General features: G+C 39.6%; 1 protein-coding gene across 1 annotated transcript in view; it reads right to left on the bottom strand.

Annotated features, from left to right (window-relative positions):
- Positions 1-24,655, bottom strand: part of cntn3b (contactin 3b) — an 87,588-nt gene that overhangs the window by 51,898 nt on the left and 11,035 nt on the right. Inside the window, exons 2-3 of the mRNA XM_020703382.3 lie at positions 19,255-19,387; positions 17,315-17,450 (exon numbers count right to left, since the gene is read on the bottom strand). Coding sequence (XP_020559041.1) covers positions 17,315-17,450; positions 19,255-19,339 — 221 coding nt within the window. The 5' untranslated portion in view covers positions 19,340-19,387. The remainder of the gene's footprint in view (positions 1-17,314; positions 17,451-19,254; positions 19,388-24,655) is intronic.

Raw genomic sequence — 24,655 nt, forward strand, 5'->3', positions numbered from 1 at the left:
GGTGTATTCATTGATTAGTCTGGACCCAGTCTGCTTGAATTTGGTCCAAATAGAGTCCTGAATCTGGTGTTTGGTCTGTATTCACACTGCCGTCAGAGAGACGTTCCTGCTCCGGACTAAAGCTTATAAACAAATTCATTCAAACTCTGGTTCACGTTCAGCAAACATAATATGTCCAGTCTGAATACATGAATATATGAGACGCTCCGGATTATATGGTGCACTTTCAGTTTTTGAAAAGAACTAAGGCTTTCCTCTTCATAGTGCGTAAAATACAGTACTGTAACTAATAATAAAAGTCATCAAATGTAGAACAGGTTATCATGGTAATCGGGGTTAGAGTTGGACCATGAGGGAAAGGTTAAAACCAGATTAATTATCAGAGTTTTGAAGTGTCTGTTTTGTGGCATGAAAATGACCAAAACTAGTTTTTGAATAGTTTTGCATTTCTACACAAAACCATTAATATTTGAAGTTTAAGGCCATTTTAATAATGCATACTTTAAATTAATAATAAATACATAAACTTATGTCCAAAGTATGAAATATGAAACACTGAAACACGACTTAAAGGACAAGTTTTTTAAAGAATAAAGAAAGTATAGCCGATCATAAGTACTTATCCCGTTGTTGGACACGTTATGGCTCAACACCAGCCGGTGATGCGTTTGGTTTGCACTGTTAATGAAATCAGTTCATAGTAAAATGTTCAACATTCCGCACCAGCCTTGTAAAAACTGATGTAAAAATTTGTTTAATGTCTCACACTTGGTAGGATTTTGTTGCAAATTGTTTGGAGATTAAAAAATAAATTATGTTAATTAATTAAGATGATTTAGTTTTCACATTATAACCTTTAATGGAGTGTGAGATTGACAGATCAGCAGCTACAGTTTTTTAATGGTTCGTTGTGGGGTAAGAATGATTTAGATTGTAAGGGAATATGCTCACTTTAAATGGTAAATGGTGTATAAAGCCTCGAAGCGCTTTACACTTCCTATTACCCATGCACACAGAAGTTTACACCCTGATGCCAGCTCAGCTGCATAACACTGGCACCAATGTGGGTTTCAGTGTCCAAGGACACTTCGTCACATGGGGGAGGGGCAAGGCGGGAACCAAACCTGCGAACTTCCAATCAGAAGTAGACCGTTTAAATCAACCCTCACCTATGGCCACAAGCTGTGAGTTGTAGACAAGTGATGAGATCATAGATACATGTGATGGAGGCGAGCTTCCTTTGGGGCAACTGTTGGATTTTTCCCTTAATTATATGAACCTGCCCACAATTGCTGGAAAGGTAAAACGGTTGGCCAGAATTGTACAGCAAAACTGAATAGAATACAAAAGATTGACACTGAAAGCCGTATTACAGTATGCGTCTATATAAAGATAATGCTGTTGTAACTTTCTTCCACATTACAGTTACTATGCAGTGGTTTCTCGCTATTATGTGGTTCACCTTTACCAACGTTTCAGTTTTGTGGATTGTGGAGTTACACAATCTCTTCCGTGCTATGTTTCCTGTACAGAATGTGTTCAAGATGTAAATTTTAGACAAATCTTGGATCGTGAGCAAATCTTTTTCATTCAACGACACATTCAACATGTTTTTTTTTGTTAACGAGGGTTTGAACTATGAGAGTTTAACCCAGAGAGAAAGTGCTAAAAGTGCTAAAACGTAAATATGTGTCTAAGAAAAGTGTATAAAGTGTGTAATGATGAGTTTTATAGTCTTAAAACATCTTTAGGTTGCCACACATATTGTTGGTTTTTTATTGTAGAATTGTTCCTAGTGCTCTTTTAATTACAATTACACACATTTAGCTCAAATCAAAAAGCCTGTTTCATTTTTTAAAACATATTTTCTGCAGTGAAGCAAGAGTTCTTTAGAAAATCGCTTTTGGGTTGTGGGCGGGACTGTTGGCGTAGAAGTTAGCCTAGGTAATTTCCCAGCATTCCTTTGTTTACACTCTCCCGCTAGCGACAAGTGCCTCACAAGCCCAAACTAGCATTAGTGTAGCCAAAAATGGCAAACAATATTGGAGCCATCCAGCAGCTCAGTTTACAGCTAGATGAGAGCTTAGATGAGGAAATGAAATGGTATACGGATCTTTTTGTCTGCAAGTGGATGATTTGGAATGAAAAACGCAAGACTTTAGCCCCGCCCACGGCAGTAGCTGCATCAGAAGTTCGAGCTTTTTCAAACATCCAGTTTTTATTTGCACCTCATCCAACGCAATGTCAAAAAAGTAATACTTAGAACTACAGTTTTAATCTTAAATTGGATTATACATGACCCCCATTATAAAAAAAAAAAATGCAACTAGATCATGGAAAACAGCACAAGTATGATTTTCTTCACAGTGAGCGTTTAATTTTATTTTTAGAAAGACTTCAGCAAAAAACAAGGGACTATTGTATCAACAATTCACAACTGTCCATCTGTTAGATCCTGCGACTTAATGCTAATTGAAACTAAACATTTTGTGAGACAAACCTGAAGCGTCAACAAACCCCTGATCTTTGAGAGTTTTCTAATTATTTTCTGTTTGAGTTTCTGACACGCTCCTGCCCAATCCGGCTACAGACTTATTCCTACAAGAAAGGTCACCACATACCCTCACAAGCAATTTGAATCTACAAAGTGACAGCTCTTAGTCGGAGCCACAGTCTGAAGCGAAGCTCTTAATAACGTTTGGTTGTAAAATGCTCAAGTTTGACGTCGCTGGAGGAGATGCAAAGTGGAATATGATCGCCGCAGAGGAGAGAACGGCGCTCTGCCTGGCAGCATTAGCCTGAAAAGTTGGCTTTCTTATAGCGTCGGAGGGATAGAGCGGTATAGGAACGGCAGGTATATGTGTCCCTCAGCAACAGAGCTGTGAAATGAAAATTCCAATGATAAGGAGGAGGAAGAAAATCAATATCATTTTTAGCCTCGCAGGCAAACTAAAAGGCAGTTAGAATGATGCATCATGCAGTCTTAAAGCCACTCCTGGCTTCCCCGGTTTCCTGCCTGACACACTACAAAACACAAGGCTGTCTTTCATCTTGTCGCCTGCATTATTCATCTAACAGCCTATGCCAGTCACTAAATGTGACTGATTTTGCCTCGATACTTTCAAACTTCCAGCGACTGTCAGGGAAAAGCGCCGTGTTTTTCCCCAAGAAAAACTCTGAAAAGACAAACATTTTCAGCCATAATTTGTTTAGCTGCAACGCCTTTGAGTTTCTAAAGGAGGTTAAATAGAAAAAAGCAAGGATTGTTGGCTAGTTAGGGTCTGAGCCGCTCAGCGTGATCACATTTAATGGGAGATGAAGCAGGGCAGTCCGGACAATCCACAACTCCCCCCCGGAGGAGCCAGCAGGCTGGGTGTTTCTGTGCCAATCAGTGAACCTCCCACCGACTTTTCCTGCAGAAACACCTGAGACACACTGTGATACTACGGCTCTGCCGTTTCATGTGATCTGAGGAAGATGAAGATCAACACGAACTGCCCAACCCCCAGTTACATAGACAGCCTTAGTATTCATGCAATCAATGACATAGAAACATGAAATTTGCATCTACCTCACCCATGACCACGCCTCCTGCTTCCTTATAGCGTACAGGGAGAATGTAAATGATATGTCTGCTTTTCCTGTTTCAAAGGGGGAGGGATTATTAGACCCAATCGGGGTAATGAAACACTTAAAATACCGCACTAGTCTGGACCGTACCGTACTGTACTGCTTAGTGGAAATGAGGCATTAGCGTATTGTGAAGTATGTGTAGGGATAATGTAAGTTGCTTGCACTTGCAATATAGGAGTGACACTGTTTCATGGTAACCTTGTGCCACACTCAAGTCGTTACCAACTCAGTAGCCTACTGGAAGAGTGTCTTTCCAAGAAAAACTCTGAAAAGACAGTGTTTCTTGAGGGGCTCTTTTCTGCCAGGACTTGCCGGCTTGGTCTGCAGTTGTTGCCCTTGGTGGGGCGGCTGAAGTTGAACTTTGCAGCCTCATAGCTGTGAATTGGACCCCTTTGCCGTCCCGGTGTGGGTGGGCACTGCGGCCCAGCTGACTCCTGGTATGAAGAGATTCCCAAATAGGGTTTCCTAACAGCAGAGCCAAGCCTTACATTTCTTTTAGAAGTTGCTTTTATCAGTATTCATTGTATGTGGGGTCATGGGTCGTATGTTTTAATGGAGGGGAATGGGAAGGGTGAAGGGTGGATTGGGTTTTTATTGTAATATTGTGTTTTGTTTTTTTGTTTTTGTTTGAAATGTTAAAGTGCTACGAGTTGCGCAATGTATGAGACGCGCTTTTTTCATAAATAAAGTTTGATTTGAATTCTAGAAACTAAAAGGTCATGACTTTAAATCCACATTCCAGTCATACCAAAGACTCTAAAAATAGGACCCAATGCCTACCTGCTTGTAACTCAGAAATAAGGGGTGGGATTATGGTCTACGACCTTGGTATTTTCTACTCTGTACAGGTTGGTCTATTTTTCGCCCACAGGCAACCCATATCCAACAATGAGGGCAGATGTGAGTCTGATATAAGGCAGTCACAAAATCAGCCCACTGTCATTCTTTCAAAATTTAATGTTTAAGTAGTCCATGTTTTCATCTTTTGACGACTTGACTTCTGTAAAAATCAATAAGGAAACTGCAGCTTATTTAGAACTCTGTGGCTCGGCTTCTCACAAGGACCAAAAAAGTAGACCTGATCAGTCCAGTTCTGATGTCTTTGCACTGGCTGCTAATCTGCCAGAGGATGATAGACTTTAAAGTTCTGTTGCTGGTTTATAAAGAATATAAAGGACTAAAATACAAAATTACCAACTCAGGGATGGGCAACTCCAGGAGCTTGATTCCTGCATGTTTTCCAAAATACCCTGCTCTGGCATGTTGTAATTGGCTGGACACACCTGCACCAGGTAATCAGTCATGAGTACGGGCTTGGACATCTGGAAATCATGCAGACACACCGGCTCTCCAGGCCTGAATTTGCCAATCCCTGTACCAACTAGACCTTTCCGCTCTTCTTGATCTGTTCTGTTGTCAATTCCAAGAGTCTAAAAAGCTGCATTCAGCTTCTATGCATCATATATCTAGAGCAAACTTCCAGAAAGACCTAGATCAGTTTATTTAAATCCAGGTTCTCAGTTGCGTTTAATTGTTTTTTTGTCAAAACTTAAAATTTTGACTTTTCATTTTTAGTTTAGTATAAAATCTGTTATTTTTAAACTTTTTTTTAAACATTTTTAATTCAGTAATCACACCTTTAATATTTCTTCAAAAAATGTTTTAATCTTTTCTGCAAAGCACTTTAAATTGTCCCAAGATGCACTAAACAAGTAAACTTGCCTTGCAAGAGCTTTTAGGTAACACCACAAGCTTAAAGCCAGAGGGTTGTTACCAGATGTTGTATTATGTCTAAATATTGTCAAATTTTTGGTTGCAAGAATGACCAATTCCTGGACAAATTGCAGTTTGTTGCATTGACCTTTTTTTTTGTGTGTAATTAATTCATCATAACCAGCGATGAAACAAAAAGAAACATTACAAAATGCACAAAAAGGACCTTTCGTGGAACAAACTGCATGTCGCACCTCTATGAGGCAGCTGTAACCTCTTTATACCAAAGGGACACCGAAGGAGAACTGTGTGTGTAATGGGGTGCTTTCTCACAGCTGTCAGCCCCACTCTTTGAATATTGTTCATTTGCTAAAAAATGTGCCTCTTCATTTTCCACCAGGTGCAAATGTTCCCATAATTGATTTCAGCTGAGAAAATGGGATGAGCCGGAGTCTCATCTGTGGGAGCCTTGGAATAAAATAAAATAAAAATTTTTTTTAAAAAGCTGCTTCATCAAACACCTGATACTCAATACAGCTGCAAAAGTCCCAGACGTACAGATGCTGCAAAATCCCCCCATGGAGGAAACTCATTTCCACCTCTTTTGTGTAAGCTTCAAACATTTTTTTGGCTTTTTTTCCCCATTGAAAGTGAATAAATTTGATGCAGAAGTCCAAAACGTCTTTTGTATTTTGGGCAAAAACCAACAAAAACCCAACAAAACAAACCTTTAAAAGATTAGCGTGACCTATATGCAAATATGGTGAACTAAGAGTAGGGGGTCTGCAACAGTTAATATTTAAAGAGCCTTTTGGTCCAGTTTTTTATTGACCAAAACCCAGAGAAATAGAGAAATAATTACTATTACTCAGTCATTACATTTATTAGAAGAAATATTACTATTTTTTAACATTTTCTTCCGATTTTTTCTTTCTTGCAAGTTTTTCAAGTTATGAACTGACCAATCAGATGCCCTGATAACAGTACATGGCCTCAGGTCAAACATTCAAAATGTTTCACAGATTCTCCCAAACCCGCGTTCAAGTCGTAGGGGTGTGTTGCCTTTCAACAAGATCACACCTGATTGACGAGAGTAGTTGCCATGGAAATGTTGACTCAGACCAGCTCACTGCTTACTGGTGGTTCCAATAACGCTACATCTGTATTGTAGAAAATTGGCGACTGAACTGACTTTAGCATCAATAGTCCCACCTCCCAGTTTGAAAAAAACCCAAAACACTTTATTTATGTTTCTGTGGCCAATAAACCATTGAAATGTTGCTTTTAAATATTTACAATGTCTAAATAATAACAGTTATAATTTTCACTGTGTAAAAGTTTTCCCTTGCACGTACAAGTTCCTTTCAAAATAAAATACCCCATGTCAAATAAGATCTTCCTGCTGCAGCAGATTTACTTGAATTAAAAATACAAGAAATTCCATTTGAACATGGCTCCCTTTACTATAGAATCTAAACATGACAAAAGCAGTGGAGTCCAATTTCAATGCATATAAATGCAGTCATATACTTTTATTCTGAACAGCTACTAGTCACAGCTAAAGATGAGAATAAGTTATTTATGGGATTCTAATAATAAACTACTCTTGACACCTTTTACTATTAGATATATGATGATGATGATATATCTCTGTTTACACCCTCCCCCACTACCTTACAATCCTTCACAACCCCAACATAACATTACTGGTGCAACGAAAATGGCGAGCAATATTTGCACTATCTATATTTTCTATATGATCTTTTTCAAGCTGAATTTTTTATCTGCTCCTGATTCACAGTGATTTAAATAAAGAAATACTTAGAAATGCAATTTTTAGCTTCATTTTTTGTCATGTGTCCGCCATCATGAGAAAAATGCAACGGTAACATGTTTAAAAGGACCAAAAGGAAAATTTTCATCAGTGACACTTCAAGAAAATAAAAATCAAATCCAATTACCCCACCCTGATAACAACAGCAGTTATGTCGTCGTGGACTCTGTGATCCATTTAAAGTCAAACAGAAAGCTGAGATCTGAATGTCAGCCTGCAGTCAAACACACTAAGAGAGGAGCTTACTGTAAGTCAGACTAGGTCCAGGCGAGCGCGCTGGTCTGAGCATGCTCTGTTTGAACTGCTCGTGACCTTGAGGTTCCCATAAATTTTGTATGAGGTCTCCTCATCAAATAGACTTGGGATTGTACAGCCGCAGCACTGGATCACCTGGCTTTCCCAAGGCCGTAGGAGCTCAGACAGAGCAGTCAGCACTCTCTCTTACACACACACACACACACACACACACACACACACACACACACACACACACACACACACACACACACAGTCAAGCAGAAATTCTAACAAAGTCTCTCTAACAATCATAACTAACAAGTTATCACTGTTGTATTTCTACAAAAAAAGGAAAGAAAATCTTGCATCTATCCATCACTGCTGGTGTGTTGATGCACATATAGGTGTATCTATCAATGAAGGGGAATTTTCCCCCTTTTTAACACCACATGTGTCCCCCAGTGCTTTATGCAGGCAGGCGCAGTGCCATTTGTTAAAGTTGAGAGGACTGTCAAAACGGCCCTCACCGTCGTTCCCACCGAGCCTCTTCCAGCCCCTGAGCAGCCCGAGCCACTAATAAACCACAGTTTGACATTATAGCGATAGGTTATGTTAACTCAAGATTTAATCACAAAGAAAAAAATTGGCAGGGGAGCCACATCGTGATTTGCATTGGCAGCCTCTTTGAAGGTGATGGTCCGTGGCAACGATGCCATTTTTTTTACAAGGCTGATCTCTCTGTGGTTTTAAATTTCAGGTCATTTTCTTAAAGTAGATTTTCAAGTTTTCCTTAAAGCCTTAATCATAGCTACCCTGACGGGCGTATACGGGTTGTAAGCCGGCGGTAAAAATAGGCAAACCTGTACAGGGCGCAAAGGCAGCCTGCATGAAACTACAAGGTCGTAGGCCACTCGGTGAGCCTGTAGAGTGAAAGTGCTTATGCCCTTTTTTTTCTACCAGCATCTATCCTGGTAGATTAACAGGTCATAGAGAACACAAAAACAGCACGCAAGAATAAGTAAGCATGAAATATGTGGGACAGAGGTGTGTTGTATTTGTTTTTCATTATTTTTACCCCTGCAAATCCTGTGGATTGTGCTAGTAGCCCATAAATGATGTTCAGCAAATAATTTGGGCTCCTTGCATGCTGCCTGAATGTTAGCAATTCAGAAACTAGACAATCAGAGAGTAGTTTGTGTGAGCACCCTATGGGCTTTCAATGGGCACTTTTGTATCACGTGCACATTTTGTGCGTGCAGCATTCGTGCACGGTCAATAAGGAGCCAATACACACACTTTACTAGCCATTTGCGTGCGGCGTAAGGGTATGGTATTTCCACTGAGCGGTCTGGTACAGTTTAGAATGGTCCATGCAATTTAGGTGAGCGTTTTCACTCAAAATTAGGCGGTCGCGGCACATGCGGGGTGAAGCTGACAGCAACACCAAAGGAGGTCATCCAACATCTCTTTTGTACTGCATTTATACAAAGCATGTAATGTTGTTTGAGAGAAGATTGCAGGAATCGAAAAAAAATAAAGCTGCTTTCTTGGAGATTTCTTTTGTCACAGTGACCTTCAGCCAATCAACAGGTTTCATCAGTAGCTCCGCCTTAAGCGGTCCGTTCTATTTTTATATGGAACCTACAACCAATGGGGGCCAAAATATAGTAAGGTCTGGTCCAGCTTAATGGGTCCATTTTATAATAGAAACACTAAAAATACCAGCGTGGACCAGACCGCTCAGTGGAAACAACATGACATCATCAACCATACGCCATAAGTGGGTGCAAATTACATTATTTTTGCATTATAGGTCAAGATACATTTACAGCAAGCACAACAATTGTATACTCTATTTTTATGACATACCTTAGGTAGCCATAGGAGCCTTAAGAGAACTGCAAGACACACCTGCGCTCCCTCGAAATCCTTATTCTCCTGTCTATTACACCGTATGGACCTGGACAACCCTGAAACACACGGCACTCGTACAGGTCAACCCCCGTACAGGTGTGACTAAACCTTTAGCAACAAAGGTGTAAAGGTTCTTTTTACTTCCCTTTATTTTTCATTTCTAGACGATCATTTGATGATTTGATGATCTATTTGCGTAAGCCCTTACCTAAAGCTTAGCATATGGAACATTGCCATACTATTGCCATATTGTCAACTTTGGGGAAAATTAAATGATTTTAAGTTTGCCTCTACTCCAAAAAAATATGGTGCTTAAAACTGCAACCTTTTTATAACTTCCGATAATACATTTATTTTGGCAGTTTTGCAACTTCACAAATATGTTTTGGGAAATTTTGCTAAAAATAAAGAGATTTTCATGATATTTGACCTGTCCAGAATAAATTCAAAACTGCTTTTAACTGCAGCAACACCGGAGACCCTAACTATGACAAAACATTTGTAGTTATTGCAAAATTATTATTTACTTTTTTCTAAAGGGCTAATGTTGATTTCAAGATTAGCATTTGGAAAAACCCTTCAACAGTTCCAAAAATATCAATCCACTTCTTGAAGTAATTATTTTAGAGCAAGTGGACCAAAAAAGGAGTGGGAAAAGTTTTTTGATGTTCATTTTAAGTCAATTTGTTCTTCTTTTCAGAGGTTATTTACAAAAATATTTATTACACCTTTCCATGCTGTTCTTATTTTTACTGATTGTGAGAGTAAAAATCTATTTCCCCCATTGATTTTAACAACTCTTTTATAAATAGTGCAAACTTCATCCATCCATCTTCCTCCGCTTGTCCGTGACCGGGTCGCGGGGGCAGCAGACTGAGCAGAGATGCCCAGACTTCCCTCACCCCAGCCACTTCCTCCAGCTCCTCTGGGGGGACCCCGAGGCGTTCCCAGGCCAGCCGAGAGACGTAGTCTCTCCAGCGTGTCCTGGGTCTCCGCCCAGTGGGACATGCCCGGAACACCTCTCCAGGGAGGCGTCCCGGGGGCATCCGGACTAGATGCCCGAGCCAGTCAACTGGCTCCTTTCGATGTGGAGGAGAAGCGGTTCTACTCCGAGCTCCCCGCGGGTGACCGAGCTTCTCACCCTATCTCTAAGGGAGCGCCCAGCCACCCTACGGAGGAAGCTCATTTCAGCCGCTTGTATTCGGGACCTCGTTCTTTCGGTCATGACCCATAGCTCATGACCATAGGATAGTACTGGAACGTAGATCGACCGGTAAATTGAGAGCTTTGCTTTTCGGCTCAGCTCTCTCTTCACCACGACGGACCGATAGAGCGACCGCATAACTACGGACGCCGCTCCGCTCCGCCTGTCGATCTCACGCTCCGATCTTCCCTCACTCGTGAACAAGACCCCATGGTATTTAAACTCCTCCACCTTGGGCAAGGACACTCCACCCACCGAGAGATGGCAAGCTACCTTTCTCCGGTCAAACCGGAGAAAGGTAGCTTGGGGGTCTTATCATAACCCCCTTATGATAAGACAGAACAAGGACCCGATTACGTCGCCCGGATTGGCGTCACCGGGGCCCCGCTCTGAAGCCAGGCCCAGGGTCGGGGCTCGCAGGCGAGCGCTTGGTGGCCGGGGCCCTTCCCACGGGCCCCGGTCGGGCACAGCCCGAAGGAGCGACGTGGGACCACTCTCCCATGGGCCCACCACCCGTGGGAGACCTCAAAAGGGGCCGGTGCAATGTGGTTTGGGTGGCAGTCGAGGGCGGGTGCCTCGGCGGCCCGTACCCCGATCATGGAACCTGGCTTTTGGGACATGGAATGTCACCTCTCTGGGAGGGAAGGAGCCTGAGCTGGTGCGAGAGGTTGAGAGATACCGTCTAGATATAGTCGGGCTCACCTCCACACATAGCCTGGGCTCTGAAACTCAGTCCCTAGAGAGGGGTTGGACTAGTGCAAACTTAAAGTTTAAATTTTAACAAATTAACATTCAACAAACTGTGGGGTGTAAAGCACTTTCTTTTTTTGATAGAAATAATCATAAAATTAATAATTACTAGGATTACATTATGGTCTTTATTCTGACATTTTAGTCCATAAATATTGAAGTCTACGATCAGAGAAAATTACATAAATAAATGCATATCCATCAAATATCTAGGGAGTTATAAAAGAGTTGATCTGTCTGCTCCCCAGGAATCATGAATGTAAAATGTGGCTATGGACCACATAATTACAATGTCAAGCTAAACTGATCCAAAAATAAACGAATAAATCTTCAGATTTCACTGCTTCCTGCTCCGTTTTTTGTCTCTGTCACCTGAACTCAGATGAATATCAGAAAACTCCAAGCAGAGCTCTTTTTCATTCCCACATTTGAGTCAGCTGCTGCGCCCTGGATCCTGTGTTACAGCGCATTCACAGTAAACACACTGACAGGTGTATTCATAAGGCAGAGCTCAGAGCTCCGGGGCCAGCTCCGGCGCTACCATAGACAATTTGTCAACTCAGGAACTGTCGGTGTTTCCGTTGGCAGTGAGAAGAGCAGGGAGGTGTTACGGAAAAGCAAAAGAAAAGATCTGCATAAAGTGGAGGAAACACAACGCAAACTTTTTTTTTAATCATCACATACATAAAATGCATAAGCACATATGTCACAGTTAAAGTTTTGATACAAAAAGTAACATGGGGGGGTAGCTAACATGTTTTTCCCTTTATTGAATTTTGACAAATGTATTTTTTTTGTGGATTTTGGCCAACGTGTTTTTCCTATTTTGCACTTTTAGCTAATGTATTTTCAACGTATTTACAATTTTGTTAGTAACATCTTTTTGTTTCTATTTTTTTTATTTTAGTGTTTTGAATTTTTTTGAAATTTGCTTTTGCTCATGTTTTTGCTCATGTTTTTTTCTTTCTTACCAATTATAGCTAAATTCATTTTTTTCTTTTGGATTTTTTTTTTTTTGGATTTTATACATGTTGTTCCGCTTTTGGAATTTTAGCTACCGTGTTTTTCCTTTTCTGGATTTCAGCTAACATACTGTAGACAGTTTTTCCTTTCTGTGCTCAATTTAAATGTCATTGCTATAACTTTGTTGTCATGCATAATTCGATTGTAACATTTTCCTTTTGAGCGTTTTCTGTCAAGGTGTCCTTGATTACCGAAAGAGATAAAAACCTAGAAAGAAATGTGTTACAATGGTGTTATGCTAACCTGTAGTTAAAAATATACTAATATCGCAATGGAAAAAACACTTGGAACAGCAAATATCTCTGTTAACAGTTATGGTCACACCAATTTAAAATATTCAGAAACTTAATATTGGGGTGCATTGTGGGAATTCACATTTTATGTTGCTGTTCTTTACTAATTAGTAGTTATGGTTAAGTTGGGTTGATGAAGTTGTTGTATTTGTCTTTTTATCATGTGAGTAGTTGTTTGGGTTTGTAAAATGTTGTCAGTTTTCTTTTTTTAAAACAGCACCAGTAGTGTGAGCTGAGTGTGCGAGAGTGGAGTTTAAATAACATTTGAACATTCATATCTAGTTATGTTGTTTACAGTATTTACATCAGCATTATAAAGTTTTGGTGTTTCTACTGTTAAATATTTTTCTGATCTTAGTGACATAATGACACTTAGACATAATGTCTAAGTACTAAATGTTTTGACGTGATTTTCTGCATTGCATTTTCTGCCAATTTCAAGAAAATGCCACATCAAAGAAACTTCAAATTCTAAAAAAAATCAAATTAATTCAACTGCATTGACCGTTGACGGAAATCACTGATGTTCTCAGTGATCCTGCTGTTCTGTCACCATAATTTTGAATGCCCCAATACGTTACGCCACATTTTCATTCAGAAATACTTCATCAAAGCATGTGCAACAACAGTTGGGCATGAGGCATTTTTTCCGTCTTCCGTGTCTCCAACTAATTGCGAGTTGTAACCACCCAGTGAGATCCAACCCTCAGGGAGATAATTAAAGAAGAATTGGACCTCCTTTCTTGTGCTACTTGATGAATTCAGGCTGTCATTCTTGCGGCTACCGCTGAGATATGTGTGCTTCACACGGCTAATAAGCAAAAAGCAGAATTCAGGGTGGACCTGGCTGCGCCGTTACCGGGTTGCAAGAATGGGTTGAAGGGTCATGACTGGGTCAGTGGATCCATCATTCAGAGACCATCACATTTTGACTCCATGGTTTTTTTCCTTCACTTATAAAGACAAGCAAATACACATGGGCTTGGAGTAAAGGCTAAATATCCCACAGTGACTTTTTTACTCTGGTATTTTTATGGAATAAAGGCACTTTCTAGAAGGTAAATTAAACGTCAGCCATAACAAATTCAGAATGCAAGAAACTATTTTTTTGTGTCTAGATAAAATACATTTGTTAAGGTGTTTATTTACAGAAGCTGTGGCAATTTAAATGCCTTTAACTCCCTGTTGCTCGGTGTGACTAATCACACAAATGCTGCTCATTTGCAGAGTAGAGGACAGCACACTCCAGTGACTCACAGCACGACCACGACTCCCTGAAGCCATCTCTGTCAGCCAGGTCGAACAATCCGAGCTTCGCATTTAGGTATTGGGGAGAAAAATAGCACTTTTCTCATTTTAGGGAGATCAAAATTTAAAAAAAAATGAAGAAAAAAAGAAAAGCATCTTCATGGAAGTTAAGAATAATCAATGTCATAAAAATGGATGAAAACCCGAAAAGGATTACCATCATTTCCACACAATAAATTACACCAAGTTATAAGGCGCACCGTCAATGTACAGTCTTTTTATAGTCATATATAAGGTGCACCAACTCTAAGGTGGATTAAGCAAGACAAGTCTGGCAGTTGGTCAGACTTCTGTGTTTACAGTAACTCTTGAACTTGTTTGTAACGCACTACTCGTTAGCCACATTAGAAATGTTTGTCGTTTTAGCGCATTTACAATACTTGTAATTACCAACCTTGTTTCCAACTTATAAAAAGACAGATTGATACCACCAAATGTTACTGTGACACACAGTGACTACACTAACTCCAAATCTTGATAATAACAAAGAATAAAACACAGCTCGATACCTCTATATGTTAGCCACGTTAGCGTATTTCCAGTATTTCTAATTCCCAATCATGCTCGCCACACTTAAAGGAAACAGACTGATACCACTAAAACATAAAACGCCTACTCCCAACCTTGATAGTAACATGTAAAAAAATCCAGTCTGAAACGTTATATGTTAGCTGCATTATCATGTTCATAATACCCATAATTCCCAACCATATTTGCAATACATTAAAAAAACATAACAACCAATGCCACTAAAACAAACGTAATTATGCTAACTCCTAACCTTATTAGTAAATTGCAAAAAAAAAACACAGTCCAACAAAACTACATTTTAGCTGTGTTTGCTTATTCACAATATAATTCCCAACCTTGTTTGCAACACATAGAAAGATAGATTGATACCACTAAAGGTTACTGAGACTATGCTAACCCTAAATCTTGATAGTAACGCACAAAAAAACCACAGTCCAACACTTTTACATGTTAGCCCTGTCAGTGCATTCACAATACCTCTAACATTCAACCAAACATTTTGACAGAGTGCCGTGTACCTCTAAAAATCACTTTGACATTAGTAACCACAACCAGAATGAATCCATTTATAAGGCACTCTTATTGTGAGAAAAGTACGGTATTTAAAACAACTTTAACCGAGAAGGCAAACTGCAGTGTGTTAAAGTGTAAGTTTATAACTTGAAGAGGTGGATAGCTCAAAAATCAACAGTTTTTTTCCTTTTCAAACTTGGCTTAACTCTCTGTTCCGATTCATTATTAAGGTCAGTGACTCGGAGCAGCGGAGCGGCTGACCTAAAAGAACACTGGCAGCATCAGCTAAGTGCCTTCCTCTTTTTTTTTCTTTCAACAAACTGAAACTGAAGCCTCCGAAAAGGCAGAATTAGTGAGCATAGGATTTATTAAAGCCATGATCCCCCCACCCCCCACCCCGAGCAGTGGAGCAGAGCAGACTGCACTGGCTTGTAACCAGCAGGTTGGGAGTTTAATCTTAGTCACGTTAGCCGGCAAGGTCGTTTATGGTGAAAATGAATGCCAGATCTCTGTGTGATTGAGTTAATTGTTGTCACCCCTGCTATACACCCCTACTGCAGCTGAAAAGTAGCTGTAGGATGGATAACGTCTAACCTCACCCAAAAGGCTTCTGAAAGGCGAAAAAAAAAAGTCTCAAGTGGGTCGGGCACATTGGTCCAGTCCAGTCCAACCAACTCAACAACGTCCCAAAGTTGGTCAACCCCCACCAACCCACCTGCAAATCAAGTAAACACGCCCCTAAACCCCCAGAAAAGTATAGTGGTCCCTTGCAATTTTGCTTTTTCTTTTTTTTTTTAACAGTGAAGTACGTTTTGTATCCTGATTGGCTCTAGACCTTGTCAATCAATCTAAAAACTGTACAGACTGCGTTCTACTTTCTGGATCAATCTTAGATTGCGAGCCGATTTTTATTTTTATTTCTAATACTTGACTCATTTTTCTACAAAGGTTTGAACTTTAAACAAGAGAGGAAAGAGTGAAAATGTTCATGCATGTGTGAGAAAAATGTACAAAGTGTGTAGTGAGGAGTTTTAAAGCCTAAACAAATTATTGTGAAAACATTTATCTTTAGAACACAACTCCCACAATAAACGAGTTAATACCGTATAGTGCCAAAAAAGAGAAGAAAAATCCCACCATACAGTTGTCTTAAATATTAAATATGAAATAAAATAAGAGGTTTTAACAAGGGATGCCACAATTCTCGATTATTTTTTTTGATACATTTTTGCTAACAGGCCAAAGTCTATTGATAGGCAAATTTACCTATCAATATCATACCATTATATCGAATCGTGGGTAAGTGAATATTTACTAGTATATTTACATTGTCTGTTTATTAGCAAGTAAAAAAATGATTTTTCCTTTTGTTTTATGTTTTTTGTTGTTGTTGTTTTGTAATCCAAAAATCAAATATCGAAACAAAACCGTCACCCAAGTATCGCGGTTTGAACCAAATCGTGGGGAAAGTGAATTGTGGCATTCCTAGGTTGAAGCGGTGATACAAAGTGAACCCTACCTACCATACACTGTGTTTAATTTGAACTAGCATTCATAAACATTGATCGGTGTTGACGTTCCCAACATGGTAGCCCTCATGACACTGGTCCCAGCGCAGCTTGCCCAAGAGGAGGCTCAACCACAGATCCCCCTGACAGGAACGCCCTAGGTTATCGTACGCGCCATCATCACAATCCGGAAGGGAAAACTTTACATCGTCTTCGGCAATGGGCTTTAACCGTCTGATGGAGTAACCATGTGTGCCTCCTCCAGATTCGGGTATTATGATCCACACACACAGCACCAACCGAGCCTCTGTGGTGTTTCCAGTACAGCCATGTTATAGGAAATGCAAGCATTTAACAGAATGTCACTCACAAGGTTATTGCCTCTTTACTCTGCTTGCTGTGCAAGTACGGTGCTGACCAAGCTGCGAAACACAATCTACCAGGAACAAAAAAAAAAACAAAAAACAAGGCGAGCTCCCCCATCCGCCGGCTGGAAAAAGACCAAAAGATATCAAAGCGCTGGTGAAGCAAATGAGCCCCTGGAATGTCCATTCTCCATGAATGCCTTCCTGAGCCAGGTCCTCATTTATTAATCATCATCTTTACCCAACACAAGGGTTAAAACTTTTCGTTATCAAAGGTAACCTTACTCATCCTCAGCTGCATACACACAAATCCAGCGCGGCAAAATGCAGATAAGCTTTATTCTATTAGAACTGAAAGCCTCATTTAGCATTCCCTCTGTGAAGCTTCCTTATCTCTCCCTGGAGCAGCCATGACCAGGTTTTGAAGATACCAGCCGGCTTTTTCTTTGATTTCCGTACGAGAAAGTGGGTTTTCGGGGTGGGCTCACCTGTACTGCGGCTGCGGGCTCCCCTCGGCCTCACAGGTGAGGGTGGCCTGATGGTCTGGGGAGTTGATGGATAAAATGAGGTCACTTGGCTCCGTCCTCCATCTTGGCCCTTGAAATATGACATCCTCCGTACAGGCTGGAGAGAGTGCACAGAGAGTTTGGTCACACGAAGCTGGGAGGTTTCTCTCTTTGATGATAAAAAATAGATACGCCACAACCAATGTCTGTATATAAAAGCTGGACGGAGTGTGTGTGATGTCATCCATTAAAATAAAAAAGAAAGGCCCTAACTAACTCAGTTGCCATTTTTTCACCATATGGATGCCACCACATCGGAGCCAGACGATGTCTGTCAGTAATTAATGGTACGAATTGTAAGGGTAAGCGTTTCCACGGCAACCACTTTTGCGTATTGGAAGCCCAGACCCCTACCACTGAAACAGGGTTACACGAAATCTGTCGAATGTTTAGAACCTTGGACGTTAGACCACATAGTCTTATTGAGGCATCTGATTGGTCAGTTTCTAACTTAAATAGTTGCACTACAGAAAAAAAATCATGAAAAAAAATCAGATCAGCAAGGACCTGTTAAATCGCAAAAATGGTTAGTCTGACAAATATAATAAAGTAATTACTGTTTATTTCTCAACAGAAGTCAATGGGACTTTGACTCCATATTAGGAATGCGATGCAGGTGGGGTTTCATATACAGTAAATGTTCACGACTGACTGCTAATCTTTCGGAGATACTGGAGTTCTTGGCTAAAAGACAATTCTGTAGCAACCATTCAAACATAATCTACAAAATAATAAGAGTGGTGGTTTTGATCTGTGAGTCGTTGATGTTGACCGGATTGCCGCCTCAGTAACGATCCACAGCTGTACTGGTGAGAGCCACCGGTTTGCACGTAACCGTTTTTTTCTCCGGTAATGAATGACTACTTCCAAATGACAGGCTTGATGAATAAAGCCGAGTCATTTATTTTCAGAACATCCATGTCGTGCTGCACATGCACCAGTTAATTAGGGCCATAAGGATGCACTCATCTGCCAGCAGACTAAATCGAAAGGATGTGGAACACAATCTGCTGCTATATCAAAGCTGAGCCAACAGACTGCCAGAGTAAGCCTAATTAATATCCCACTGCCAGCTGATTTCAGCAGGTGGACCATGGTTCTACATGTGGTCCGAACCTGCAACAGGAATCCAAAACAAAAACATTGAGAAATTAGCTTCGTATGACAATCAAACCGCCGGATCTTGCTGACGAGGACGCTGACGCCAACTTGTCTGTTTATTTTGAAAAGCCACACCAGGACAGCGGCTGATAATGAATGCGCCGAGCTGCAGCTGCTGCCACGTCCCAGAGAGGGGGGAAAAAAAACAAAAAACAGAACCACAGGCGCAGACCCAGGCCCTGTTAGAACCACCCGTCCGCCAGGAAGGTGAGAGCGCTTGGATGCCACTCCCTGGGGCGAAGCATGTGAATTACCCATGAGCCAATTTGAATAACGTTTTCTGGGAGATGCAATGTCATCTGACATCCTGGTCCCTGCTTGAGGTTTACCGTCGGTGGCTTTATTAAGGTAGATTTTTGGTGAAAACTAAATTTGGACGCCGGTAATAATCTGTCGTCCCTGACAGATGCTATAGGAAAGACATGGGGTCTAGAGAAACTGAACATGAATAAAATGCAGCTTAATCAGCGTGACCTTCACGGTCTGCTCGGTTCACTGAGGTTATGAACAGCCACTTTCATTCACCACGTCTTCCAGTTTCATAAACTATACGTAAAAAAAAAACTCTTAAATTGTGTTTTACAGTAATAAATGCACTTCAGAAAACAGATTTTTAGCCGGCGCGTTACACACGACATCCATCATTACAACAAGTCACAGCGCAGCGAAATGGAAAAATAATACGTACTACGACGTCTTACCTGCAAGGCATCCGGTGATTGATAGCAGGACAATTTGTTTCCATGGTAACATCATCTTTAGTTGCAGGGGGCTAATAAGACTCATCCAATTGCTCCTGAATAGAATGGTCTCCCTTGAATAGAGGAATTTAATCTGAAGAGAAAGTAATTATGGGATGTGATTAAAATGAGACATTTTGATCTAAATACGACAAGCACTCAGCAGCAAAAAAACATGATTCCAGCTCGACTGAGTTACATAATTGCTTCTTATCTTGTGAGCGAGGAGACTGAAGGCCTCGCCGAAGCGAGAGGTGATGGGTGGTGTGAGTTTCAGGCTTTGAAATTGAACTGTTTTCTCTTGCTGTGTTTTCCACAGGCTGCCTTCTAACCTTCATTTTTTTCTTATTTCTGAAGGAAAAAAAGGAAAAACTTAAACCCCACAATAAAAAAAGGAAAAAAAAACATGCTTCGCTTCCAATTTGACTAAAAGTAGGAGCTGACAAGCTGTGTAGCAGGAGGCCACAAATTGGCTTACTAAGCACTAGTACGGCTTTTATTTCATCCAAAAATGTTTTTCAAATTCTCTGAAGAGAAGTACAGAAAGACAACAACTTCAAACTAGGAGCATTAGGCTGAGAGCTCTTTTATTTAACAGGGACGTTTGAAGAGGCAAAAATCAATTTTCATTGTGGTTTGAATTATCTAATATTTCTAGACCTAAATAGACACACTCGGGCTTCATTTGGCATCAAACTACATTAGGATTGTCACTAAAAAGCAAACCTTAAACTTGTTTAAATGTGTTGACAATACCTGGAGACAGGTCAGTTCTCCTAGTAACTACTAGATGGAGTTTTGGTCCACCTTAACCCTGAGTTTGTCATTTATGCTGTCCCTTTTTGCAAATAAAATAAACTGTCTTTAACCTTTTAACATTGGTTATGTGGTTAGCAACACCTAAATAATGCGCTTTTTTAAGTACTATAACTCTGGCTGGGTCCAAATTCCCACCTTGATCCCTGACTACTAAAAAACTATACAGTGCGGGGACACGTAGTGTCCTGGATTTTAAAAGCAATTCGGACACCGTGCTCACTACTTTTATTTTCTTTTTTAAATGACGAATATGACGTCATTTATTTCCCAAAGTTAAAATCTCATTGATATGAGAGTTTTGTGACAATCATTTATAAATCCACTGACTTCCAAAGATAAAAACGTTGATATTTTATTTTTTTAAAAATACATTTAAATACCATTTTTTCATCACACAAATTGTTTAGACACAAAGCATTGTGGTCAGTATTAACCAATCTAGTGAGCATCGATGCACACTGATTTTTTGCAAAGACTTCTGGGAGATCTCTAGGGCACTCGGTTTTGGAATTGTAGATTCGAACAGCCCTACAAAATGGTGAACGCTCTATATAGTGCACTATATAGTGAGTAGTGAAGGACATTGGACAATAATCACAACCTCTTGGATGGCTTACGCGATCAGCGTGAATCAGCTGATTCTGACGCAGAGATAGGCAGCTTTTCAAATCAGATTTGCACCGGTGTGCAACACTTTACTAACATCAAGTGTTGCACATCGCTGCTTTTCTTCATGTCAAAATCTACTGATTTACGTTAATTGCGTAAACGTTTGAAGAGTTACGTTCGTAAAAATAATGTAAACACCGGAGCTAAAGGGCTAACATCGGCGATGTTCCCGGCGACACCAAAATAGTACACGCTCTTTGACGGTTTACGTGATCGACCTTCATCACCCAATTCTGATGAGGAGAAAAGCGGCTTTTTGGTTTAGTAAACTGTTGTGTAACGGCGCAAAGCCGCTTTTTTCCAGGACAGAATTTCATGCTTTACGTTGATTGCGTAAGCACTTCACTGCTCTTCTCCTCTTTAAAATCCGGCGAAATTACATTACTTTCATAAAAAGTCAGAGATATGGCAGTGTTGATGATAATTCAAAGTATGTAAACACTACAGCTTTAGTTCCATTGTTGACATTCTTCCAACTACTGTAATTCTTCAATCATTTACGCAATCAACATAATTCCAACGGATTCTGACGCAGAGAACACTTTCTTCTGCAAAGCTCAAAGCTGCTTTTCTTTGCGTCAAAATCCACTGGAATTACGTTAATCGCCAGAACAGTTCAAAGGGCGTTTGTTAATATGCTCTCCCCGGTGACATCTACAGTGTTAAGGCCCGTACACACCGGGACGAATTTTGCGCGCGATTTTCGCCGACGTTTAACGCCTCGTGACTAAACAAAGGGCACCAATGAGAGTGTGCACACCGACGTGAAAAAACGCCACGCGTCAAAGCGTCAAAAAAAAAAACGCCTCGGGTTTGTTTTTGTTTTTTTTGACGCGTCGCGTCGAAATCTATTCGACCAATGAGAATGGCGCTTTTGCACACGTGTCTGGAGCTTCTGAAGTTACAGTAAAACACAACTTGGGGGCGCTCAAACACAAAACTGCCTTTCTGTTGGAGCAACTGGTGCTTGAAATATTCATATTTTCTTTGTATGATTCTGACAAGCGCGTAAATACTCGCTCTCTTCTTCTAAGTGAAAAGCGACGTTGAGAAGCGTAAAGTTGCGCAGCGCCACCTTGTGTACAGGTGTTTTTCTGTTTTACATTAAGCGCCATCTAATGTCAGGGAATGACATTGCATGTTCACTCGGCTCATCGTCAGCAAAAATCGCCTGGGTGTGAACACAAAAAACGTGGCGAAAAACGCTGGCGAATAACGCCTGGCGAATATTCGTCCCGGTGCGTACGGGCCCTTAAAGGGGTAAATGAGTCCGATATACATTAAAATGACCACAAAGGTCTGTACTCTGTGGTCACATTGATTTACCTATGTTTATATTCAGTCCCCATTCACATCAGTCTAAAATAATCAACCAACAGAAATAAACACACTTGGTAGATGATGGAGGCTTTCCCGGCTACTGTTGGGCGAAAGCGGGTTGCACCCCAAGAAAGGTTGCCAGTCTGTCAAAGGGCACACAATCCCTCCCACAAACACACCTAAAGAGTGACCACAAATACGCCCATGATGCATGCTTTTTGGCTTTGGGAAGAAAATGAAAAATATATGCATGCATGAAGAAAACATGCAAACTCCACACAGAAAGGTCTCAGGCAGGGTTCAAACCAGGGCCTTCTCACTGTGAGGCATGAGTGCTAACCACTGCACCTCCATGCAGCCCTCTGCCTGGTGGTTATAAGTTGGTGCCTCTTATAATATCCCTACAAATGCTTCATGATAGACTTACAACACACACAACAATGGTACGTTCCATCTTAAGGTGGGCTTCCCTGAAGTTGTGGCCACTTCTCTCTACAACCCTCTGTGGGCCAGAATAACCCAAAAACCCGCAGCACCCTGTGGTGCACTTAACGAAGTCTTTATTTCTTTAAAGCTGTAGCATTTAGCAGCACTCCTTAACTTTCCAGTGCCTACATCTATATAACTTTATAGTTGTAACGTTTTACCTATAGCACGAAATGACAGGACAGTCAATGAAAGGTTCACTTAAAACTTGAACTGCACTTGTAAATGTGCACATTTATTTATTTCTTACTTCAGGTAGTAACAGTGTTTCCAGTCTTCAGGAATATTCAGCACAGACTTCCACACAAGTCTGTAATATTGTGGCTCATTTGTGTATTTTTCTGACATTTGAGTCTCAATTAGCTCAAAACTGTCAAGCTTCTGCGACACATAAGGCTTATTTCGCTGTTTATTGTTGTCTGTTACCAGTTAGGTTAAGACCCTCTTTTTACATTTGAGCTGGACTTTATTTATTTTCCAATCAAAGAAAACCTTCTTTTACCATTTGTTATTTATATATATATATATATATATATATATATATATATATATATATATATATATATATATATATATATATATATATATATATATATATATATATATATATATATATATATATATATATATATATATATATATATAAGACTCGATTTCTGAGGATTTTCTTCATCTTCATGATGTAAATATAAAGAGCTAGCATAAGGGTAACTGCATTTCTGTTTCTGGCTTTTAAAGCCGCTTTATTTCTGAACACAATAGGGGAAAAAAGTTTCTGGAACTGGAGTGAGGTATCTTTAAGAACTGACTAAAGAAACCAGCTGCCTTTGATTGAAGCCCTCTGGACCTGCTGCTTGATGTAAAATTCAAACTACCACCTGATATGAGTGACAAGGAAAGATAAAAATCTATTTTTAGCACATTACACGCCAACGTTCCTGACGTGTGCCGTCACTATGAACCACTGCAGCACAGCTCTTCTCCAATTTATTTAGACTGCTGTTCTCTGTTCTTAAATAACAGCCAAAACATTAAAAATAAAAATGTATTCAGATAAACTTTGTAAGTCTTCAGGGTTGATTAATCTTTTTGTTCCAGATTTTACATGTATTTAGTGAAAATTAGTCATAAAAGAGACTGTTCTGACAATAACACAAAAAGAAAAAATTCTACTGTTTTTTTGTTTGTTTGTTTTTGTTTTGTTTTTTAAATAAAATTGCATATAAAGCAACATAAATGAAGCAAAATAACTTTTAACATAAGTTCAGGATATCTAAGATGTGGGCTAAGCTAGTTTTTGGCTAATCCAGTCAAGAATATTCAAAGAATAACTTATTTCAAAAATGTAAATTTTCCTTAGTTGACTGATTTAATACTCCAGGTTTTACATTAATTCAGTGAAAATTTGTTATAAAAGAAGCTGATTTGAGAAAACAATGCAAAAAACATACATGGATAATTTCTTTTTGTTTTCTTTTCTTTTTTTTAAATATAATTACACACAAAGAAAGATAAATGTAGCAAAATAACTTTCAAAGGTATTAGGTATAAGTTAAATGAAAAATAATTTAGAAAAAAAAAGTTGGAAAACGTGCATTGTGGGTAATTTAGGATAAGTGAGATGTGAGTAGAGTTAATTTTTGGCAAAAAATATGGATATTCCAGCCAGAAAATATTTTAAAAAAAAATTTGTTTAAAGAAAATGTATTCTTTTATAATAGATTGACCTTATACACTAGGTTTTGCATGAACTTAGAATTAGTTAGTAATAAAAAATTAAAAAATTGAAATAAAGAAACACATGTGGCAGATTTGTTTTCATATATATATATATATATATATATATATATATATACACAAAGCAACATGAATGAAGCAGAATAAATATTTAAGTTTCTTTCTTTTTTATTGGAAAAAAAATCTGAAAATTGTGAAAATAGGTGTGTGTTAAGGTTGTTTTTTTTTTGTTAGAGAAAAAAATGGGATATTCCAGCTTCTACAGCTCCAACTGTTCATATTTTTTTAAATTAGTATTTGTTGGGGGGGTGGGGGGATTGCCATTGACTGT

Source organism: Oryzias latipes, chromosome 5 (genome assembly GCF_053564925.1).
Source record: "Oryzias latipes strain Hd-rR chromosome 5, Olatipes_Hd-rR_3.1".
In the NCBI taxonomy this organism is placed as follows: domain Eukaryota; kingdom Metazoa; phylum Chordata; class Actinopteri; order Beloniformes; family Adrianichthyidae; genus Oryzias; species Oryzias latipes.